This window comes from Amblyraja radiata, chromosome 3 (genome assembly GCF_010909765.2).
Source record: "Amblyraja radiata isolate CabotCenter1 chromosome 3, sAmbRad1.1.pri, whole genome shotgun sequence".
Lineage (NCBI taxonomy): Eukaryota > Metazoa > Chordata > Chondrichthyes > Rajiformes > Rajidae > Amblyraja > Amblyraja radiata.
The window spans coordinates 110,928,774-110,948,106 of NC_045958.1; the positions used below are offsets into that span (position 1 = coordinate 110,928,774).

The 19,333-nt window shown below is 45.4% G+C and overlaps 1 protein-coding gene across 1 annotated transcript in view; it reads left to right on the forward strand.

The window, feature by feature from the left end:
• The first annotated feature begins 1,011 nt into the window (after positions 1-1,011).
• Positions 1,012-19,333, forward strand: part of slc30a5 (solute carrier family 30 member 5) — a 44,010-nt gene continuing 25,688 nt past the window's right edge. The window contains exons 1-7 of the mRNA XM_033018578.1: positions 1,012-1,300; positions 8,392-8,514; positions 11,627-11,693; positions 12,888-12,973; positions 15,664-15,751; positions 16,569-16,656; positions 16,786-16,862. Of these exons, the coding sequence (XP_032874469.1) occupies positions 1,230-1,300; positions 8,392-8,514; positions 11,627-11,693; positions 12,888-12,973; positions 15,664-15,751; positions 16,569-16,656; positions 16,786-16,862 (600 nt within the window). The 5' untranslated portion in view covers positions 1,012-1,229. The remainder of the gene's footprint in view (positions 1,301-8,391; positions 8,515-11,626; positions 11,694-12,887; positions 12,974-15,663; positions 15,752-16,568; positions 16,657-16,785; positions 16,863-19,333) is intronic.

Here is a 19,333-nt window from a genome sequence, read left to right on the forward strand (position 1 = left end):
GTTAAGAATAAGGGGTAATCCATTTAGAACGGAGACGAGGAAAAACTTTTTCACCCAGAGTTGTGAGTCTGTGGCATTCTCCGCCTCAGAGGGCAGTGGAGGCCGGTTCTCTAGATACTTTCAGGAGAGAGCTAGATAGGGCTCTTAAAGATAGCGGAGTCAGGGGATATGGGGAGAAGGCAGGTACTGATTGTGGATGATCAGCCATGATCTCGAAGGGCCGAATGGCCTACTCCTGCACCTATTGACGATGTCTGTGTGTGTCTAATAGAGGTGTGAATCGGGAATGTGTTGGAAGGAACTGCAGATGCTGGTTTAAAGCAAAGATCCTATAGAGAAGCTCCACTATCTTTGGTTTAAACTGAGGAGAGACACACAGATACACAAATGAGGCGGTGGCCGGGAGGGGGAGCGGCAGCGGGAGGCCAGGCCTGGCCAGGCCCGGTTGCTAGGCTTCCCTGTACCGGCGGATTCCCGCTGTCGTCGTGGCCGCTTGTGTCCGCTCCCTCTCCCGCTGGGGAAACACGGAGCGTCCCGCGGCCCCGCTCCACACTCCAGCCGCAGGCCCCGAGGCCCGACCTAGGCCCGAGCGGCTGCACTGAGGCCTGCACTACACCCAGTGTGTGTGTGTGTGTGAGAGACGGTCTGTGTGAGTGTCTCCGTGACGGTCTGTGTAAGGGTGTCTGTGTGCGGGTGTGTGTATGTGGGTGAGTGTGTAAGGGTGTGTAAGGGGGTGTGTTGTGTAAGGGTGCGTGGGTGAGGGTCTGTGGGTGTGTAAGGGTGAGGTTCTGTGGGTGTGTGTAGGTGTCTGTGTGAAGGTCTGAGTGTGTAAGGGGGTGTGTTGTGTAAGGGTGCATGTGTGAGGGTCTGGGTGTGTAAGGGAGAGTGTGTGAGGGTCTGTGTGTAGGTGTCTGGGTGTGTGAGGGTCTGTGTGTAAGGGGTGTGAGTGTGTGAGGGTCTGTGGGTGTGTAAGGGTGAGTGTGTGAGGGTCTGTGTATAGGTGTCTGGGTGTGTGTGTGAGGGTCTGGGTGTATATGTAAGGGTGTGTTTGTGTAAGGGTGTGTGTGTGAGGGTCTGGGTGTGTGTAAGGGTGTGTGGGTTTGTGTGTGACGGTGTCTGTGTGAGGATCTGTGGGTGTGTGTATGTGTGAGGGTCTGTGTATGTGTGGGTCCGGGACGAGGGGTGAGGAGAAGCCCGAGTAACCCGCCCTCCCCGGGATCAGAGTGAGGATGGAGGACAAGTACAGCAGCAACATCATCTCCAGCGCCCGCCTGGGCCCTGTCGATGCGCCCAGCTCCAGGTACAGACCAGTCGGTTAGGTAGTTATTTAATGTATAGACGGCAACAACCAGGAGGGTGTAGGAAGGAAAAGCAGATGCTAATTTACACTGAAGATAAACACAAACTGCTGGAGGAACTCAGCAAGTCAGACAGCATCTCTGGAGAAACCTTTCTTCAGACTGGGTCCAATGTCGCTGGTCCAGTCATGTTAAACTGTGTTTTAAAAAAAAGAGCAAAATGGGCTGAAGAAGGGTCCCGACCCAAAATGTCACCTATCCATTCCTTCCACCGATGCTGCCTGACCCACTGAGTCACTCCAGCGCTTTGTGTGTTTTTGCTCAAGATTCCAACATCTGCAGTCTCTTGTGCCTCTATATATTCAGATTCAGATTCAACTTTAATTGTCATTGTCCGTGTACAGTACAGAGACAACGAAATGCATTTAGCATCTCCCTGGAAGAGCGACATAGCATATGATTTGAATAAATATTTACATTAGCATATATACAGACATAGTGTTTTTCCTGTGGGAGGAGTGTCCGGGGGGGGTGGGTGACTGGCAGTCACCGAGGTACGTTGTTGAGTAGAGTGACAGCCGCCGGGAAGAAGCTGTTCCTGGACCTGCTGGTCTGGCAACGGAGAGACCTGTAGCGCCTCCCGGATGGTAGGAGGGTAAACAGTCCATGGTTGGGGTGAGAGCAGTCCTTGGCGATGCTGAGCGCCCTCCGCAGACAACGCTTGCTTTGGACAGACTCAATGGAGGGGAGCGAGGAACCGGTGATGCGTTGGGCAATTTTCACCACCCTCTGCAATGCCTTCCGGTCGGAGACAGAGCAGTTGCCATACCATACTGTGATACAGTTGGTAAGGATGCTCTCGATGGTGCAGCGGTAGAAGTTCACCAGGATCTGAGGAGACAGATGGACCTTCTTCAGTCTCCTCAGGAAGAAGAGACGCTGGTGAGCCTTCTTGATCAGAGTTGAGGTATTGTGGGTCCAAGAGAGGTCATCGGAGATGTTAACACCCAGGAACCTGAAGCTAGAAACACGTTCCACCTCCGTCCCGTTAATGTGGATGGGGGTGTGCATGCCGCCCCTGGACTTCCTGAAGTCTACAATGAGCTCCTTGGTCTTCTTGGAGTTAAGGGCCAGGTTGTTGTCAGCGCACCATGCTGCTAAGTGCTGGACCTCCTCCCTGTAGGCCGACTCATCGTTGTTGCTGATGAGGCCAATCACCGTTGTATCATCTGTACAGGTGTGCAGTCATAGGTGAAGAGGGAGTAGAGGAGGGGGCTCAGCACACAGCCCTGTGGAACGCCGGTGTTCAGGGTGAGGGTTGAAGAGGTGTGCTTGTCTAACCTAACAGACTGTGGTCTGTTGGTTAGAAAGTCCAGTATCCAGTTGCAGAGGGAGGGATCGATGCCCAGGTTACCGAGTTTGGTGATCAGTTTAGATGGTGTAATGGTGTTGAATGCTGAGCTGTAATCGATGAACAGCATTCTTACGTAAGTGTCTCTGTTGTCGAGGTGGGAGAGGGCGGAGTGAAGTGCCATTGAGATGGCATCCTCCGTACTCCTGTTCTTGCGGTAGGCAAACTGATAGGGATCCAGTGTGGGGGGTAGGCAGCTTTTGAGGTGTGCCAGGACCAGCCTCTCGAAGCACTTGGTGATGATGGGGGTAAGTGCAACTGGGCGGAAGTCGTTGAGGCTTGCCGCAGTGGAGTGTTTTGGCACTGGCACGATGGAGGTGGTTTTAAGGCACGTGGGGACAACTGCTTGGGCAAGTGACAGGTTGAAGATGTCGGTCCAGACGTCTGTCAGCTGCGCAGCACAGGCCCTGAGCACGTGCCCGGGGATGCCGTCAGGGCCAGCAGCCTTACGTGCATTAGTCCTACTCAGTGCCACGTATACGTCGTAGGGGGTGAGTGTGAGGGGTTGGTGATCGGCAGGGAGCACAGCCTTGATGGCTGTCTCTAGATTGTCCCTGTCGAAGCGGCCATAGAAGTGATTAAGCTCCTCAAGGAAGGAGGCGTCGCTGGATGTGGGGGTGGTGTTGGAGGGTCTATAGTCCGTGATGGCCTGGATGCCTTGCCACATGCGTCGGGGGTCAGAGTTGTTGTTGAAGTGCTCCTCAATCCTGAGCTTATGGCAGTGCTTGGCCTTCTTGATGCCCCTCTTCAGGTTAGCCCTGGATGAGCTGTAGGCTCGAGCATCGCCTGACCTGAAAGCGGTGTCCCGTGCTTTCAGCAGTAGCCTGACCTCGCTGTTCATCCATGGCTTCTGATTCGGGTATATGGTCACCTGTTTGAGGGAGGTGACACTATTGATGGTGGAGTTTATAAAGTCCAGAATAGAGGATGTGTAGGAATCAATGTCCGTGTGGGAGTCAAGGGTGGCCTGGGCTGCAAACGCCTTCCAGTCAGTGTTTCCAAAACACTGCTGAAAGTGTGAAGTCCGCTTCCTCTGACCAGACTTTAACTGTCCTCACAGTTGGTTTAACCCGTCTGATGAGTGGGGAGTACTTAGGGAGCAGGAACAATGAGACGTGATCAGACTGACCAAGGTGGGGGAGGGGGATGGCTTTGTAAGCTTCAGCCATGTTGGTGTAGACTTTGTCCAGTGTCTTGTCTACTCTAGTGGGGAAGGAGACATGTTGGTGGAATTTGGGGAGTACAGTCTTCAGGTTAGAGTGATTGAAGTCACCCGCAACAATGAAGGCTGCCTCGGGGTTGTGCGTCTGTTGATTGCTAATGGAAGTATGCAGCTTTCATTGCAAGCTTGGCATTAGCATCAGGAGGGATATAGGCTGCAGTCACAACAGTGGAGGTGAACTCTCTGGGCAGATAGAACGGTCTGCATCTAACCAAGAGGAACTCAAGGTTAGCTGAGCAGTGACTCTCGATGATGGTGGAGTCCGTGCACCATGCTTTATTTACATAAATGCACAGACCCCCACCTCTGGTCTTACCGGAGTCTGATGTCCTGTCCGCTCGGAGTAAATGACGCCCCGTTAGCTGGATGGCGCTGTCCGGAACGTCGGTGTTGAGCCAAGTTTCCGTGAAGATCAGGACATATTCCATGTCATGGAGTCATACATCATGGAAACAGGCCCTTTTCCCAACCAGCCCACACTGGCCAACATGCCCCATCTACACTAGTCCCACCTGCCTGTTTTTGGCTCATATCCCTCTAAACCTGTACCAGTTTACAACGTTTCTTAAACATTGCGATAGTCACTGCCTCAACTACCTCCTCCGGCAGCTCGTTCTTTACACCCACCACCTATTGAACCCTGAGATTGAACCCTTGTGGGTGAACAGGCATTTTCCGGTGTCACTTCCTACTAAAGCCAACTAAAGCATTCCAGATAGACACAAAATGCTGGAGTAACTTAGTTGGACAGGCAGCATCTCTGGAGAAACGGAACAGATGATGTTTTGGGTCGAGACCCTTCATCGGACAAATTTCCCTCTCCCCCGACTCTCAGCCTGAAAAAGAGTCACAATCTATGATTAACAAGGAGGGTGAAGGATAATATTAAAATGAGGAGGCTTTCTAAGTGGCATGGGTGAGTGGTAGGACAGAGATATGGGAAGTTTGTAGAATCGGGCAACTAAAAACTAAAAAGATTGATTTGAGAGAAAATCTGTATAATATCAAAATAAACAGGAAGAGTTTCTATAGATATGTAAATATGAAGAAGAAAGATAAGTATGAAACCTCTTGAGAACAAGGTTTGTCAATTAATAACAGGAAGCAAAGAAATAGTAGATATGAAATGGTAGATATCATTTTTTTTGCCGCAATCTGCACGTTAATAATCTCCCAGTTGCCACACACTTTAACTTCCCTTCCCATTCCCATACTGACCTTTCTGACCTGGGCCTCCTCCATTGTCAGAGTGAGGCCCAATGCAAACTGGAGGAACAGCACCTCATATTTTGCCTGGGCAGCTTACAACCCAGCGGCATGAACTTTTTTTTTTTTATAGATAGTGGAAGATGCCTGGAACAGGCTGGCTGGGGAAGTTGTAGAAACAGATAATGACATTTAAGAGTAATTTAGACAGATAAGTGACGTACAAGGGATGGAGGGATACAGTCTATCTGCAGGGATATGGAAATAATTTGTTATATTGCGACCGGCATAGACATGGGTTAAAGGGTTCGCAACGTAGAATTTGGATTAAGGTCATCCTAAGAAGTTAAAGGGTTCTGTCCTGTTCTATGTAGCAATGTTACAAAATTTTGAGATTTAAAAAAAATCAAGTCTGCAATTTATCCCATCAGATAAAGCATAAAAATAAGTTTAATTTGACACCTAATTCACTTTCATATCTTCAGTATTAAAACAGTTATGGCCATTTTCATACTCAGAAATTAGCATCTTGTTCCCTATTGCTTTTCCATTGACTTAACACAAAAGCTGTGATCGAGGACAGTCAAAAGTCCATAACTTTCTTAAAAATTAAGAGAACTGAAAGAAATGTTCAGTTATTATAGATTGAAGCATTCTGAAACAAATATGAAACAATCTTACTTGGATGACTTGAAATTAAAGCATATAATTAGTTAGTTACCTAATTGTAGCTAATTACAAAATTCAATTACTAAACATCTATCCATTTCTTTAAAAAGATTAACATTTTTAAATAGCCTAAGTGTCCAAATAACATTCACACAAGAATTCACAATATAACATGATTTTTAAATCTCATTGTCATTAATTTATAGGCCAAGGAAGGAATTTAGTGTTTAATTCCCATAAATTAATGGCCATTTAAATCATCTTGCGAGTGGGATTTTGTGGAACGCGATCGATTGGAACGTTGCGGTTGCGGTGAATTTAAACCCCATATCGGCAGGAAAAACACTGCTGGTTCGTATGGGGCCTAAATCACCTTTTCGCAACGTAGAATTTGGATTAAGGTCATCCTAAGAAGCACGTTTATATGTATAATAAACGGCTTTCCTTTAGCTGTCCCGTACGTGAAATCTGTCCCGGTTATCGGCGTTCACGGCATTAGAAGCGGATTTTAATTTTTCTACAGCGCTGAAATTGTCCCGCGATTTAAAAAAAAAAAATTCACAGAACGGCAGTCAGAACAATTCTTCAGCATTAGCTAGCAGCCCGAGAAAATATATCCAGGACAGGCAGGAGAAAACCGCATTTTAACCCCCCCCCCCCCTCAAAGGCGCCAAAATCGTGCACACGGCCAGTGGCAGAACGGCAGCGCCGCTGAAGGTAAGTTTTGTAACATACCTATTCTATGCTGCACTGTTCTATGTGGCATGAGCCCATTCCTTTCACAGTGGCGCAACGGTAGAGTTGCAGTCTTACAGCTCCAGAGACCCAGGTTCGATCCTAACGACGGTGCTGTCTGAACGGATTTTGCACATTCTCTCTGTGACTACGTGGGTTTTTACTCGGGGGCTCCGGTTTCCATCGACATTGCAAAGACCTGCAGGTTAATTGGCTTCTGTAAATTGTCCCGAGTGTGTAGGATAGAACTAGTGTACGGGTGATCGCTGGTTGTCGCCGTGTTCAGTGGACCAAAGGGCCTGTTTCCACACTGTATCTCGAAAACTAAAACTAAAATTTTATTTCAATGGGATTGCTGACCTTGAGTAAGAACAGAAGCAGCTAAGTGGTTGTTTACTTTTCTTTATTTCACCCAATGTTTTAATTAATCTTTAAGACTGTAAGTAGGTTGTAAAAGCCCTGTCCCACTGTACGAGTTCATTCAAGAGCTCTCCCGAGTTTAAAAACAAAATCAAACTCGTGGAAGCACGTAGAATGTACGTAGCGGGTATGTCGGAGCTCGGGGATGTCTCTTAGCGGCTCGTAACACTAACGGCAGGTACTCAGGAAACGGGGTAAGCTCGGGAAGACTCGTTTTGAAAAATGTCCACGAGAGCCCCGAGTACCTACGAGCGGCCATTACCGTAAATCTCCGAGTTCGAATCAGGGCAAACTCGGGAGAACTCTTGAATGAACTCGTACAGTGGGACAGGGCTTTAAGGGTTTTCAAGGGTAGTGGACCTCAGAACTTGAGGGCATGTATAAGGTGAGAGGGGAAAGATTCAAGTGATCGGAGCAGCATTTTCTTCATCCTGGGGGTGGTGCATGCATGGAATGAGCTGCCATGAAAGCTGTAGAAGTAGGTACAATGGTGACGTTGAAAATACATTTGGAGAGGGTCATCGATAGGAAGGGTTTCGAGGAATTGGATCAACATAAAATGGAGCGTGAGCAGAATGCTTAACATCTCCAGGCTTTTGACGAACCTTTTTCATTTACTATTGTGCAGGAAAGAACTGCAGATGCTGGTTTACACCGAAGATAGACACAAAATGCTGCAGTAACTCAGCGAGACAGATAGCATCTCTGTTGAAAAGGAATGGGTGGTGCTTCTGAAGAAGGGTCTCCACCTGAGACATCACCCGGTCCTTCCCTCCAGAGATGCTGCCTGTCCCTCTGAGTTACTCCAGCATTTTGCATCTATCTTTAGCCATCTGTGGCGATATTTAGGGTGTGAAATATCGCCACCGTTCTCTGTCTGACATCCTTAATCCTGTTCTTTGTGATCAAAATGGAGGATACCGCATGGATGAATAAAGGCTTTTCCCCAAGCAGCGGAGAAGGAATAAAAGTGGCACAAGATGTACTAATGGAACACCCTGGCCAAGAAACCCAGCCATCTTGTCTCCCAGCAGAGAAATGATGACGAAGGAACAATTAATTTTTTTAACATAGTAATTTATGACTGGCAACGTACTGCCTGAAGGGATGTTTAAAGTAGATAAATCAATAACTTTCAGGAGGATTGAAAATGTTTCCTGTCCTTTCCCCATGCCCGTAAAATAGGGAACAATAAGAGAATTGTGTTTCTGGTAAACTGCAGCTTTGATAAAATGAGTACTGTGCTTTGTAAATGTTGGAAGGGGATATAAAACTTGCTAATGAGAAGATGAAATGCTACCAAATAATGTCTTATAAATCCACAAACTTCCTATAGCTGCAGTCCAAATGTTATGAGCATTATACTGTGATTTAGAATTTGTCTTATTAATTCAAGAGTAACTCATCCATGTTTGACATTTTTACTTCAGGTTAACTCGATATATCTCGCTGTTGTGCCTGGCTAAGTTCCTTAAGGTTATTGGAATATTTGAATCATACGACCTCCTTAAAGTCGTCCACATTGTCCAATTTGTCTTCATAATTCAACTTGGGTAAGTTTAATCTGAAAATAATTCACTATCATTCTATGGATGCTGTAAGTTATAGAAACATAGAAAATAGGCTTCCCACTTATCCTTAAACTGTGACCCCTTGTTCTGGACTTCCCCAACATTGGGAACAATCTTCCTGCTTCTAGCCTGTCCAACCCCTTAAGAATTTTGTACGTTTCTATAAGATCCCCCCTCAATCTTCTAAATTCTAGCGAGTACAAGCCGAGTCCATCCAGTCTTTCTTCATATGAAAGTCCTGACATCCCAGGAATCAGTCTGGTGAACCTTCTCTGTACTCCCTCTATGGCAAGAATGTCTTTCCTCAGATTAGGAGACAAAAATGTACGCTATACTCCAGGTGTGGTCTCACACTTAATTATGTTGGTCGTGGGCACTGAAACAGAAACATAGAAAATAGGTGCAGGAGGAGGCCATTCGGCCCTTCGAGCCAGCACCGCCATTCATTGTGATCATGGCTGATCACTGGTTGCATATAATGTAATTTTGTAACAGTGCAGTAACTTAAACGGCTGTGGACCTCTCTAGGCATTCCTGTAGATAGTCACAAAGGGTTAACTTTATAAAAATAAAAAAAAGAAGGCTACTGTCCATGTGAAAGGTTTATCATTTTCTGTTAATCCATAAAACAGTGCAGCACAGGAACAGGCCAGTCGGCCCACATTGTCCGTGCCGAACACAATGTTATTAAAGCTAATGTGTTTTTACCAGAAACAGAGGATGGAGAGGGTTTACGTGTCTCGTTGGGCAGAGGGGAACTTTGTTGATTTTATAACTGTCGAAATAAGGCTGGTTTGCAAAAAAGGACACAAAATGCTGGAGTAACTCAGACAGCATCTCTGGAGAAAATGAATGAGTTACGTTTCGGGTTGGGATACTTTTTCACACCAGGTTATTTTACAAATAACCTTTCAGCAATTGAGTTCCTTTCTAAATTTAATTTAATATCCAACCTGAAGCTCCATTTAAAAAAAAATGCTTTGGAATTCAAGTAGAGACTCACTAACCTATTCACTTCTGCCTTGTTCATACTTTAATAGTGTGTTAGTTGCAATGATGACAGCAATTCCTATTCTAGACATTGATATAACTTGCCCCACCTAGGCTGGGAGGGAAATGATTTCACAGATCTGGGTGTATGAAGTAATTATATCCCTTTACCAATACCATTTAAGGAAAATAAATATTATGGTATAAAGCAATTTGATATTAGGCTTCTGATACTTTTGTAAGTATCTTTCAAAACCAAAATGGCATAATTATTTCCATTTTAGCCAGCTTTTCAAAATGTGTATCCAAGTCACCTATCCATGTTCTCCAGAGGTGCTGCCTGACCTGCTGAATTAGTCCAGTACTTTGTATGTAGATACCAAATGCTTGAGTAACTCAGCGGGACAGGCAGCATCTCTGGAGAGAAGGAATGGGTGACGTTTTGGGTCGAGACGATGATCAGTCTGAAGAGGGGTCTCGACCCGAAACGTCACCCATTCCTTCTCTCCAGAGATGCTGCCTGTCCCCGCTGAGTTACTCCAGCATTTTGTGTCTACCTTCGATTTAAACCAACATCCGCAGTTCTTTCCTACACACCAGTACTTTGTATTCTTTTTTCCCAATGCCTATATATTTTTTGCAAAATAGGTAGGATTTACCTGACCCTTAACACCTATCTATTATATATTCCTATCTCTGTTATTATGTTTTGACTTGTTATGAAATCTGTTTAATGAATCTAAAAAAGTAGATTCCACGTGGCGTGGAAAATGAGTGGTTTGTGTAGTACTGTTCTTGTCTTTGACTGCTGAAGTGAAATCATCTGAGAGTCATTAGTAAACTCAATCTGCCATTTTCAACCTAAAACATTCCTAATTTCACATTAATTAGGAATGTCAATCGTGCAGAAAAATATAAAAGATTGGTGTGATATTGGTGGCTGGATAACCAAGGTGACAAGTTTGCTTGGAGCATAAGTCAGGCAGCATCTCTGGAGAATGTGGATAGGTGACATTTCGGGTCAGGACCCTTCTTCAGACTGAGGGGGGGGGGGGGAGGGGGGAGAGAAGAACAGAGGGGAGAAAGTGGGAAGAGAGGAAGGGCAGGACAAAGCCTGGCAAGTAATAGGTGGATACCGGTGAGGGAAGGTTTCATAGGCAGATTGTTGGACAAATGCCAGAGAAGAAAATACAGAAGGTGTGAGACAAAAGGATTGAAGAGTTTCGAAGTTAAAGGATAGAATGTAGGTGGAAAAGATGGGTGAGGTGAAAATAGGTGTGACCCCAGGTTGGGCATATGGGGCGGGGAGGAATGAAGGTTTTGAAGTACCTAAAATGGAAGAATTCAATGTTCATGCCATTGGGTTATAAGCTGCCCGAGCGGAATATGAGGTGCTATTCCTCCAGTTTGTGTGTGGCCTTCCTCTGGCAACAGAGGAAGTCCGAGACAGAAAGGTCAGTGTGGGGATGGGAAGAGGAGCTAAAATGGTTGGCAACCAGTCGGCCTTGGCGGACCGAGCGCAAGTGTTTGGCAAATCGGTCACCAAGTGAGGCCACGTCGGGAGCATCAGATGCAGTCAATGAAATTAGAGAAGGTGCACCTGAATCTCTGTCTTACCTGGAAGGGCTGCTGGGGACGAGTGAACCAAGGAGTTGCTGAGGGAACGGTCTCTGCGGAAGGCGGAAAGAGTAGGGGTGGGAAGATATGACTTGTGGTGGGATCATGTTGGAGAATGATGTGTTGGAGGCCGCGGCTGATGGGAGTGAAAGTTAAGAACCTGCGGAACTCTATCCTTGTCCCTTCTTGGTTGGGGGAGCGAGAGAAGAACTATGGGTGGGCCACAAATGAGAATGCCTTGTGTGGATTCTGTGGAATACTCGCCAGCGCACTACCTTGCATCTTAGTTGTTCAGATAATAAATAAGAGGGAATTATTTAAAAAGAAAAGATTGTTGATGAATTTATAACAATATACTCTCCTGCATCCATTAACATTTGCAGCTGATTTGGGATGTAGCCAAAAAACACTTATTGGTCCATATATCTTAAGTTGAAAAGTTGAGCAATATTTAAACACTCATTCTATTCTCTTTCGCTGTTTTCAGATCTGCAGTATTCTTGGTTTTGTTCCAAAAACCATTTTCTTCTAGCAAGCCAATCTCAAAACGGCAGGTGAGTTAAATGGTATTGAGGTAGCATAACTGTTATTATCACTAACCATAACCTATCCTGGTATCAGCCAGATGTATCCAACTATTGACTAAGTGACTTTCATTCAATTTTATTAAGTTCATGTCATAGGAGCAGAATTAGGCCATTTGACCAATCGAGTCTACTCCGCTGTTCAATCATGGCTAATCTATCTTTCCCTCTTAACCCCATTCTCCTGCCTTCATCCCATAATCCTTGACACCTATACTAATCAAGAATCTGTCAATCTCCACCTTAAAAATACCCAATGACTTGGCTACCACAGCCGTCTATGGCAATGAATTCCACTGATTCGCCACCGTCTGGCTGAAGAAATTCCTCTCCATCTTTCTAAAGCTATGTCCTTTTATTCCGAGGCTGTGCCCTCTGGCCCTAGACTCTCCACTGGTGGAAACATCCTCTCTCAGAGGTCCCCCATCATTCCTCTAAACTCCAAGTACAGGCCCAGTGCGGTGAAATGCTCATCATGCCTAATCACTGGGATCATTCTTGTAAACCTCCTCTGGACCCTCTCCAATGCCAGCACATTCTTCCTCAGATATGGGTTCCAAAACTCCCCGCGATACTTGAAATTATTAATCCTATTCAGGTACATGCCACCAAAATGGGGCCACTTGCGCATGTGTGAGCTATGCAAAAAGAATTCCACTGCGCGGTGCGTAAGTGACAACAAAGAACTATTGAACCATTGATATCAGAAGAGGAGACGGACTTTCTGTAGTGGGTGTTGAATGGTTTTAAGTGTGATCCACTGAGGAGATGCATATATGAGGATCTGTCCCACAGGCGATTTTTTTGAAAATTGGCCTACAGAGAACATCAGATATTTTTACTTGAAAATCTGCTGGGCTGCCAAGTTTTGATTCTAAGTTTAAACCTTGTGTCAGAAAGATGGAGCTACCTGTTCTCCATTGTAGAGGTATCATAAGTTGCACCTATTTGTATAGTAAGATCATTAATCCATCGGTCTGAAGAAGGGTCTCGACCCGAAACGTCACCCATCCCTTCGCTCCATAGATGCTGCCTCACCCTGATGATTTTTTCCAGCGTTTTGCCTACAATCCATTGGAGGTAAATACATTTTGTCAGATTGAACTAAATGGAAATACGTGATAACCTGATTCTGAATTGCACGCTCTTAATTTATTTTTGCAGTGGATCAAAATTTGCAAACATGCAATTGGTGGCTGCGTTATTTTGCTATTGTGGTTCTTTGGTCTCACACTTTGTGGACCGTTGAGGTAAGTGTAAAAGAAAACTTGCCGATTACATTTGTTTAGTCCTAACGCAATTCTGATCTGTTCTGGTCTCAGCCGCACAATTGGAAGAACCAGTGAACAGGCCAGGTTTTTCATGCATTAACTGGGTATGTTGAGTGTCTTATGGGAGGTTAAACAAAACAGTATTGAGAGAAGCCGGCACAAGAGTCTTATAGAGGTGTATGGATATACGAGAGGAATGGATCGCGTAGACGCACTGTGTCTCTTGCCCAGAGTAGGGGAATCGAGATCCAGAGGACATAGGTTTAAGGTGAGAGGGGGAAAGATTTAATAGGAACCCGAGGGGTAACTTGTTCTCGCAAAGAGTGGTAGATGCACAGAACGAGCTGCCGTAGGAGGTAGTTGAGGCAAAGTTTAAGAAACATTTTCAACAGGTACATGGATAGGACGGGTTTAGAAGGATATGGGCCAAACGCAGGCAGGTAGGACTAGTGTAGATGGGACATGTTCACCGGTGTGGGCAAGTTGGGCCGAAAGGCCTGTTACTAAGATGTAAGACTCAATGAATGAATGAATACTTTTTTTATCACGTGTGACAAGTAACAGTGAAATTCTTTGTTTTGCACACCCAATGTACACCACGTAAATGGCCCCGCCAAAGTTTCAGGGTATCCCACGCCAGGTCCTCCTTTGATCCCCCCCCCCCCCTCTATGACTAAGAAATAAAGGACCAACATTAAAATGTAGTAACCTTAAATAACAGATTTGGATTTTGCATAACTTTATGGTCCATTTTAAAGTGATTGTTCTTAACATTGGTTATTTCAAAATTATCCCAGGTTTAAATTATTTCTCAACTAATCCTGTGAATACTAAAACGTTTATGATATGACTAATTAGGCCCACCTGTAGTTAGTCATAGAATATTTGTGCTGTAACACAATTCCACTGAATCTGATTGATTAATTATCTTCATCTTTGCTTTGAGGTGCAATCATCTTTTGAAATGTTGTGTTGCACGACTTCTGGAAGACAGGTTTCAGTGATAGATTATACCCTCGCTTTTTTACAATCGTGATCTATTAAGTCCTTAATTTGCAATCATAATTAAAGTTAAAAATGTCCCAGTTGTGTGATTATTGCCTGCATTCATAGCGTCATAGTCGTATAGTGGGAAAACAGGCCATTTGGCCCAACTCGTCCATGCTGACCAAGATGCCCCCACTTAAGCTAGTACTATTTGGCTCAGATCCCCTAATCCTTTTCTGTCCAAATGTCATTTAAATGTTGTTATCGTACCTGCCTCAGCAGTCACGGTGGCACAGCGGTAGAGTTGCTGCCTTACAGTGAATGCAGCACCGGAGACCCGGGTTTGATCCCGATTACGGGTGCTGTCTGTACGTTCTCCCCGTGACCTGATGGGTTGTCTCCGAGATCTTCGGTTTCCTCCCACACTCCAAAGACGTACAGGTTTGTAGGTTAATTGGAGTGGTATATGTGTAAATTGTCCTTGGTGTGTGTAAGGTGATGTTAATATGCGGGGATCGCTGGTCGGTGCTAACTCGGTGGGCCATAGGGCTGTATCTCTAAACTAAACTAGAGAGGGGAGAATGCACAGTCTTTTACCCAGGAAAGGGGAATCAAGAACCAAAGGATATAGAATTAAGGTGAAATGGGAAATATTTAATAGGAACATAATGGGGAACTTTCTTAGTGAAGAAGGGTCTCAACCCGAAACGTCACCCATTCCTTCTCTCCAGAGATGCTGCCTGTCCTGCTGAGTTACTCCAGCTTTTTGTGTCTATCTCTGGTGGTATATCTGATCGTTTTGGATAGCAGGCAAAACAAATCTTTTCACTGTACCTCGGTGCATGTGACAATAGTTAACCTAAAGGGATATGGGCTAAAGGGATAATGTGGTTTAAAGGGATATGGGCTAAACCCCCTGCAAATGGGACTAACCTCAATGGGGCATCTTGGTTGGCATGGACAAGGTGGGCTAAAGGCCTTGTTTCAGTGCTGTATGACGCTATGACTCTGTCTCTTGTTCAGCGGGGCATGAGGGAATATGCAAGTGACTTATATTTAAAGGTTGTGTTGACTTTCTTTTCCTTGGTAGAACTTAATAGATCACATTTGACAAACGCAAGGTTATAATCTATCACTGAAACTTGTCTTCCAGAAGTCGTGCAACGTAGAGTGTGTTACAATAATTCAAAAGATGATTTCACCTCTAAGTCCTTGTATCAGTTTAGTGATTCCTTATAATCCATTTGAAACTGTTGTAATCCTTTTGCAAAATTTATCAACATAACCTTCTCGACTACTTAGTTTAGTTTAGAGATACAGCGCGGAAACAGGCCCTTTGGCCCACCGATTCCACACTGTCCAGCGATCCCCACACTATCCTACACTAGGGACAAATTTCCATTTATACTAGGCCATTCAACCTACAAACTTCTGGGAAGATATCAGGAGGGAACCCACGCAGGTCACGGGGAGAATGTACAAACTCTGTACAGACAGCACCCGTAGTCAGGATGGAACCCTGGTCTCTGGCGCTATTCTACCGCTGCACCACCATGCCGCCCCCTTGTGACACTTTGTGATATTGCGCGATTATGCACCCTTTGACACGGCACTGCTGATTTCTGATGGTATTGATGGGAAACTTGATGTATTAACACTGTGCGTGCGCTTTCCCTCCACAGAACAATACTTCTGTTTGAACACAGTGACATTGTGGTCATCTCACTGCTCGGTGTGCTGTTCACGAGCTCTGATGGAAGCCCGGCCAAGGTACTGTGCATTGCTAGTGTACGGGCACCTCGGGGGAACGAAGAGGGACTATATTAAATACTTTTGTAACTTTGTCGCCGCCCTTTACGTGGCCACTCTTGCATACTTGTATGCAAACTAAGAACCTCACTGTACCTAGCACACGTGATAATAAAGCATAAAGTACCAGTTTAACGATGGGTTAGGATAAGTGGAAGGTAGGATGGGAGTGCTTAGCATTTGTTGGAGTGAGTTAATCAGTACGATAAGATACAATAGATCTTTATTTATCCCAGGAGGGATATTGGGTTCCTTTATTTAGTAGATACAGGTCACGTAGGTGGTGAGAGGAGGTGGTATTGAGGGGGGTTGTTCTGGGACCCCACCAGAACCAAATGTTGAGCCTTCCCGATGCATCGTGGGCCTAACTCAACAAAACACCGGTGAAGGGAGGAGCCCACTTGATAACCCCAACCATATACTTGCAACCACACTATCAGTTTGTGTTAATGTGCTTGTCAAGATGTAGGTAGCTGACGATTGCATATGACGTTAGCTATCGTCCTTAGCATAAGTTGGTATAATTGTTTAGATAGTACTTTGGCTTTGGGCTTGGTTTTCTTGGTTGAGCGCTTATCCTGGTGTTCTAGCACAAGTACCTTTGTAGTTTTAATTGTAATTCAATCAGTCAGTCAATATCTGAGATCCACCAGACATAAGTGTGAAAGCCACTGGTTTAATGTTTGGCTTCGAGTAAAAACTCTGAAGACTACTGAATTCCTATTTCATGAATCCAACCGTGTAATCTTTCTCTGTCCACCCTCCTCCCGATCGCCAGACACGAGGAACTGCATTCTTCATTATTGCCGTCATTTGTTTGTTGTTGTTTGACAATGATGATTTAATGGCCAAGATGGCAGAACACCGTATCCTTTATGTCTTTGAGTGCAAAATACTTTGTTCATTGCTTAGCAGTAAATAATTTACCTTGCTGTTGAATATCAGTATTTTAAACCCCTGGTGTATTTTGTTCCTTAACCAAATGTGCCATCCAGCTGAGGGACATCATGACAGTGCTTTAACCCATGCACTGTATACAGCTATCTCTCTCCTGGGGGTTGCAGACCACAAGGTAACGTCATTTGTAATTAAAAAATACATGGCACTAGCCTGCCAATTAAGTAAGTAAGTAAGTAAGTTTATTGGCCAACTATTCACATACAAGGAATTTGCCTTGTTGCTCCGCCCACAAGTAACAACATGACATACAGTGACAGTTACGAATGACTCAGAAAACACTAAACATTAATAATAATAAAACATTCATGATAAAACACCATTGATCAAGCATGTGAACCAACATAATACCAGATCAAAGGGAGGCTACAGATTTTTTGCTGTTGAGTAGAGCAACTACTCGTGGATAAAAACTGTTTTTATGTCTGGCTGTGGCAGCTTTGACAATCAGGAGTCGCCTTCCAGAGGGAAGCGATTCAAAGAATTTGTGGCCAGGGTGAGAGGGGTCAGAGATGATCTTGCCCGCTCGCTTCCTGGCCCTTGCAGTGTACAATTCATCAATGGAGGGAAGGTTGCAGCCAATAACCTTCTCTGCTGATCGGATGATTCGCTGCAGCCTCCAGGTGTCGTGCTTGGTGGCTGAGCCAAACCGGACCATGATGGAGAAGGTGAGAACAGACTCTACGATGGCTGTGTAGAATTGGACCATCATTGCCTGTGGCAGATTGTGCTTCCTCAGCTGCCGTAGGAAGTACATCCTCTGTTGTGCCTTTTTGACTGTTGAGTCGATGGTAGCCCCCCACTTAAGGTCCTTGGACTTGATGGTTCCCAGGAACTTAAAAGACTCCACAGATGTGACTGTGGTGTTGTTGATGGTGAGTGGGGTTAGGGGAGGGGGAGCTCTCCTAAAGTCTACAATCAATTCCACTGTCTTAAGAGCATTGAGCTCCAGGTTGTTACAACGGCACCTGGACGTCAGCTGTGATACTTCCTGTCTGTAGGCAGACTCCTCCCCATCCTGGATCAGTCCAATCAGGGTTGTGTCGTCCGCAAACTTGAGAAGCTTGACAGAGGTGTCTGTGGAGGTGCAGTCGTTGGTGTAGAGAGAGTAGAGGAGAGGAGAGAGTACACAGCCTTGCGGTGCTCCTATGCTGAGGGTCTGCGGGTCCGAGATGTGCTTTCCCAGCCTCACATGCTGCTTCCTGTCTCAGGAAGCTGGTGATCAACCGACAGAGGGGTTCAGGCACAGTCAACTTGGAAAGTTTGGAGTGTAGTTGCTCTGGCACAATGGTGTTGAATGCAGAGCTAAAATCAACAAACTGGATCCTCGCTTAGGTCCCCTTGAATTGTATTAGAAACATAGAAATTAGGTGCAGGAGTAGGCCATTCGGCCCTTCGAGCCTGCACCGCCATTCAATATGATCATGGCTGATCATCCAACTCAGTATCCCGTACCTGCCTTCTCTCCATACCCTCTGATCCCCTTAGCCACAAGGGCCACACCTAACTCCCTCTTAAATATAGCCAATGAACTGGCCTCAACTACCCTCTGTGGCAGAGAGTTCCAGAGATTCACCACTCTCTGTGTGAAAAAAGTTTTTCTCATCTCGGTTTTAAAGGATTTCCCCCTTATCCTTAAGCTGTGACCCCTTGTCCTGGACTTCCCCAACATCGGGAACAATCTTCCTGCATCTAGCCTGTCCAACCCCTTAAGAATTTTGTAAGTTTCTATAAGATAGAAGTTTCTATAAGATTAATTCAATTTAATACATTCATTCTTATGCTGTCAACTCCTGAAGCATTTTCATCTGGCATTTTACATGTTGTTTGGACTTTAAATAGTTTGGCCCCCAGAATAGTGATACTTTTACGGCAGGAACAGACACATTCTTGATTAGAACGGGTGTCGAGGGTTATGGGGAGAAGGCAGGAAAATGTGATTAGGAGGCAGAGATCAGCCATAATTGAACGGCGGAGTAGACTCAATGGGCCGAATGGCCTAATTCTACTCCTTTAACTTGTGATTTTGCAAACATTCAAACTTATTAAATGATGCATAATACTTCCCTCTCCCATCAGGCAAGAGGTACAGAAGCGTGAAAACGCACATCTCTAGATTCAGGGACAGTTTTTTCCCAGCTGTTATCAGGCAACTGAACCATCTTATCGACACCTAGATAGATAGAGATAGATAGATATAATTTATTGCCACACAACCAGGGTTGGTGGAAATTTGGGTTGTCAGCAGCAGTACAATAATAAAGAACACACAATAAAACTGTAACACAAACATCCACCACAGCATTCATCACTGTGGTGGAAGGCACAAAAATTTGGCCAGTCCTCCTCCATTTCCCCCCCGTGTACAGGACCAGAGTCCAGTCAGTCCAGGATCGGCTCTTCCTCACCGGAGACCGCGGCTTTAGATTGTTGTAGGCCGCAGGCCGGCGGTCGAGATTTAAAGTCCCCGCCGCAGCCAGAAGCACCGTAGACTGCAGGGCCGGCGGTCGAAGCTCCCCTCCAGGGGTGATGGTAAGTCCATGCCGCACCCGCGGTAGAAGTTGGCCGCGGGCCGGCAGTGATGGC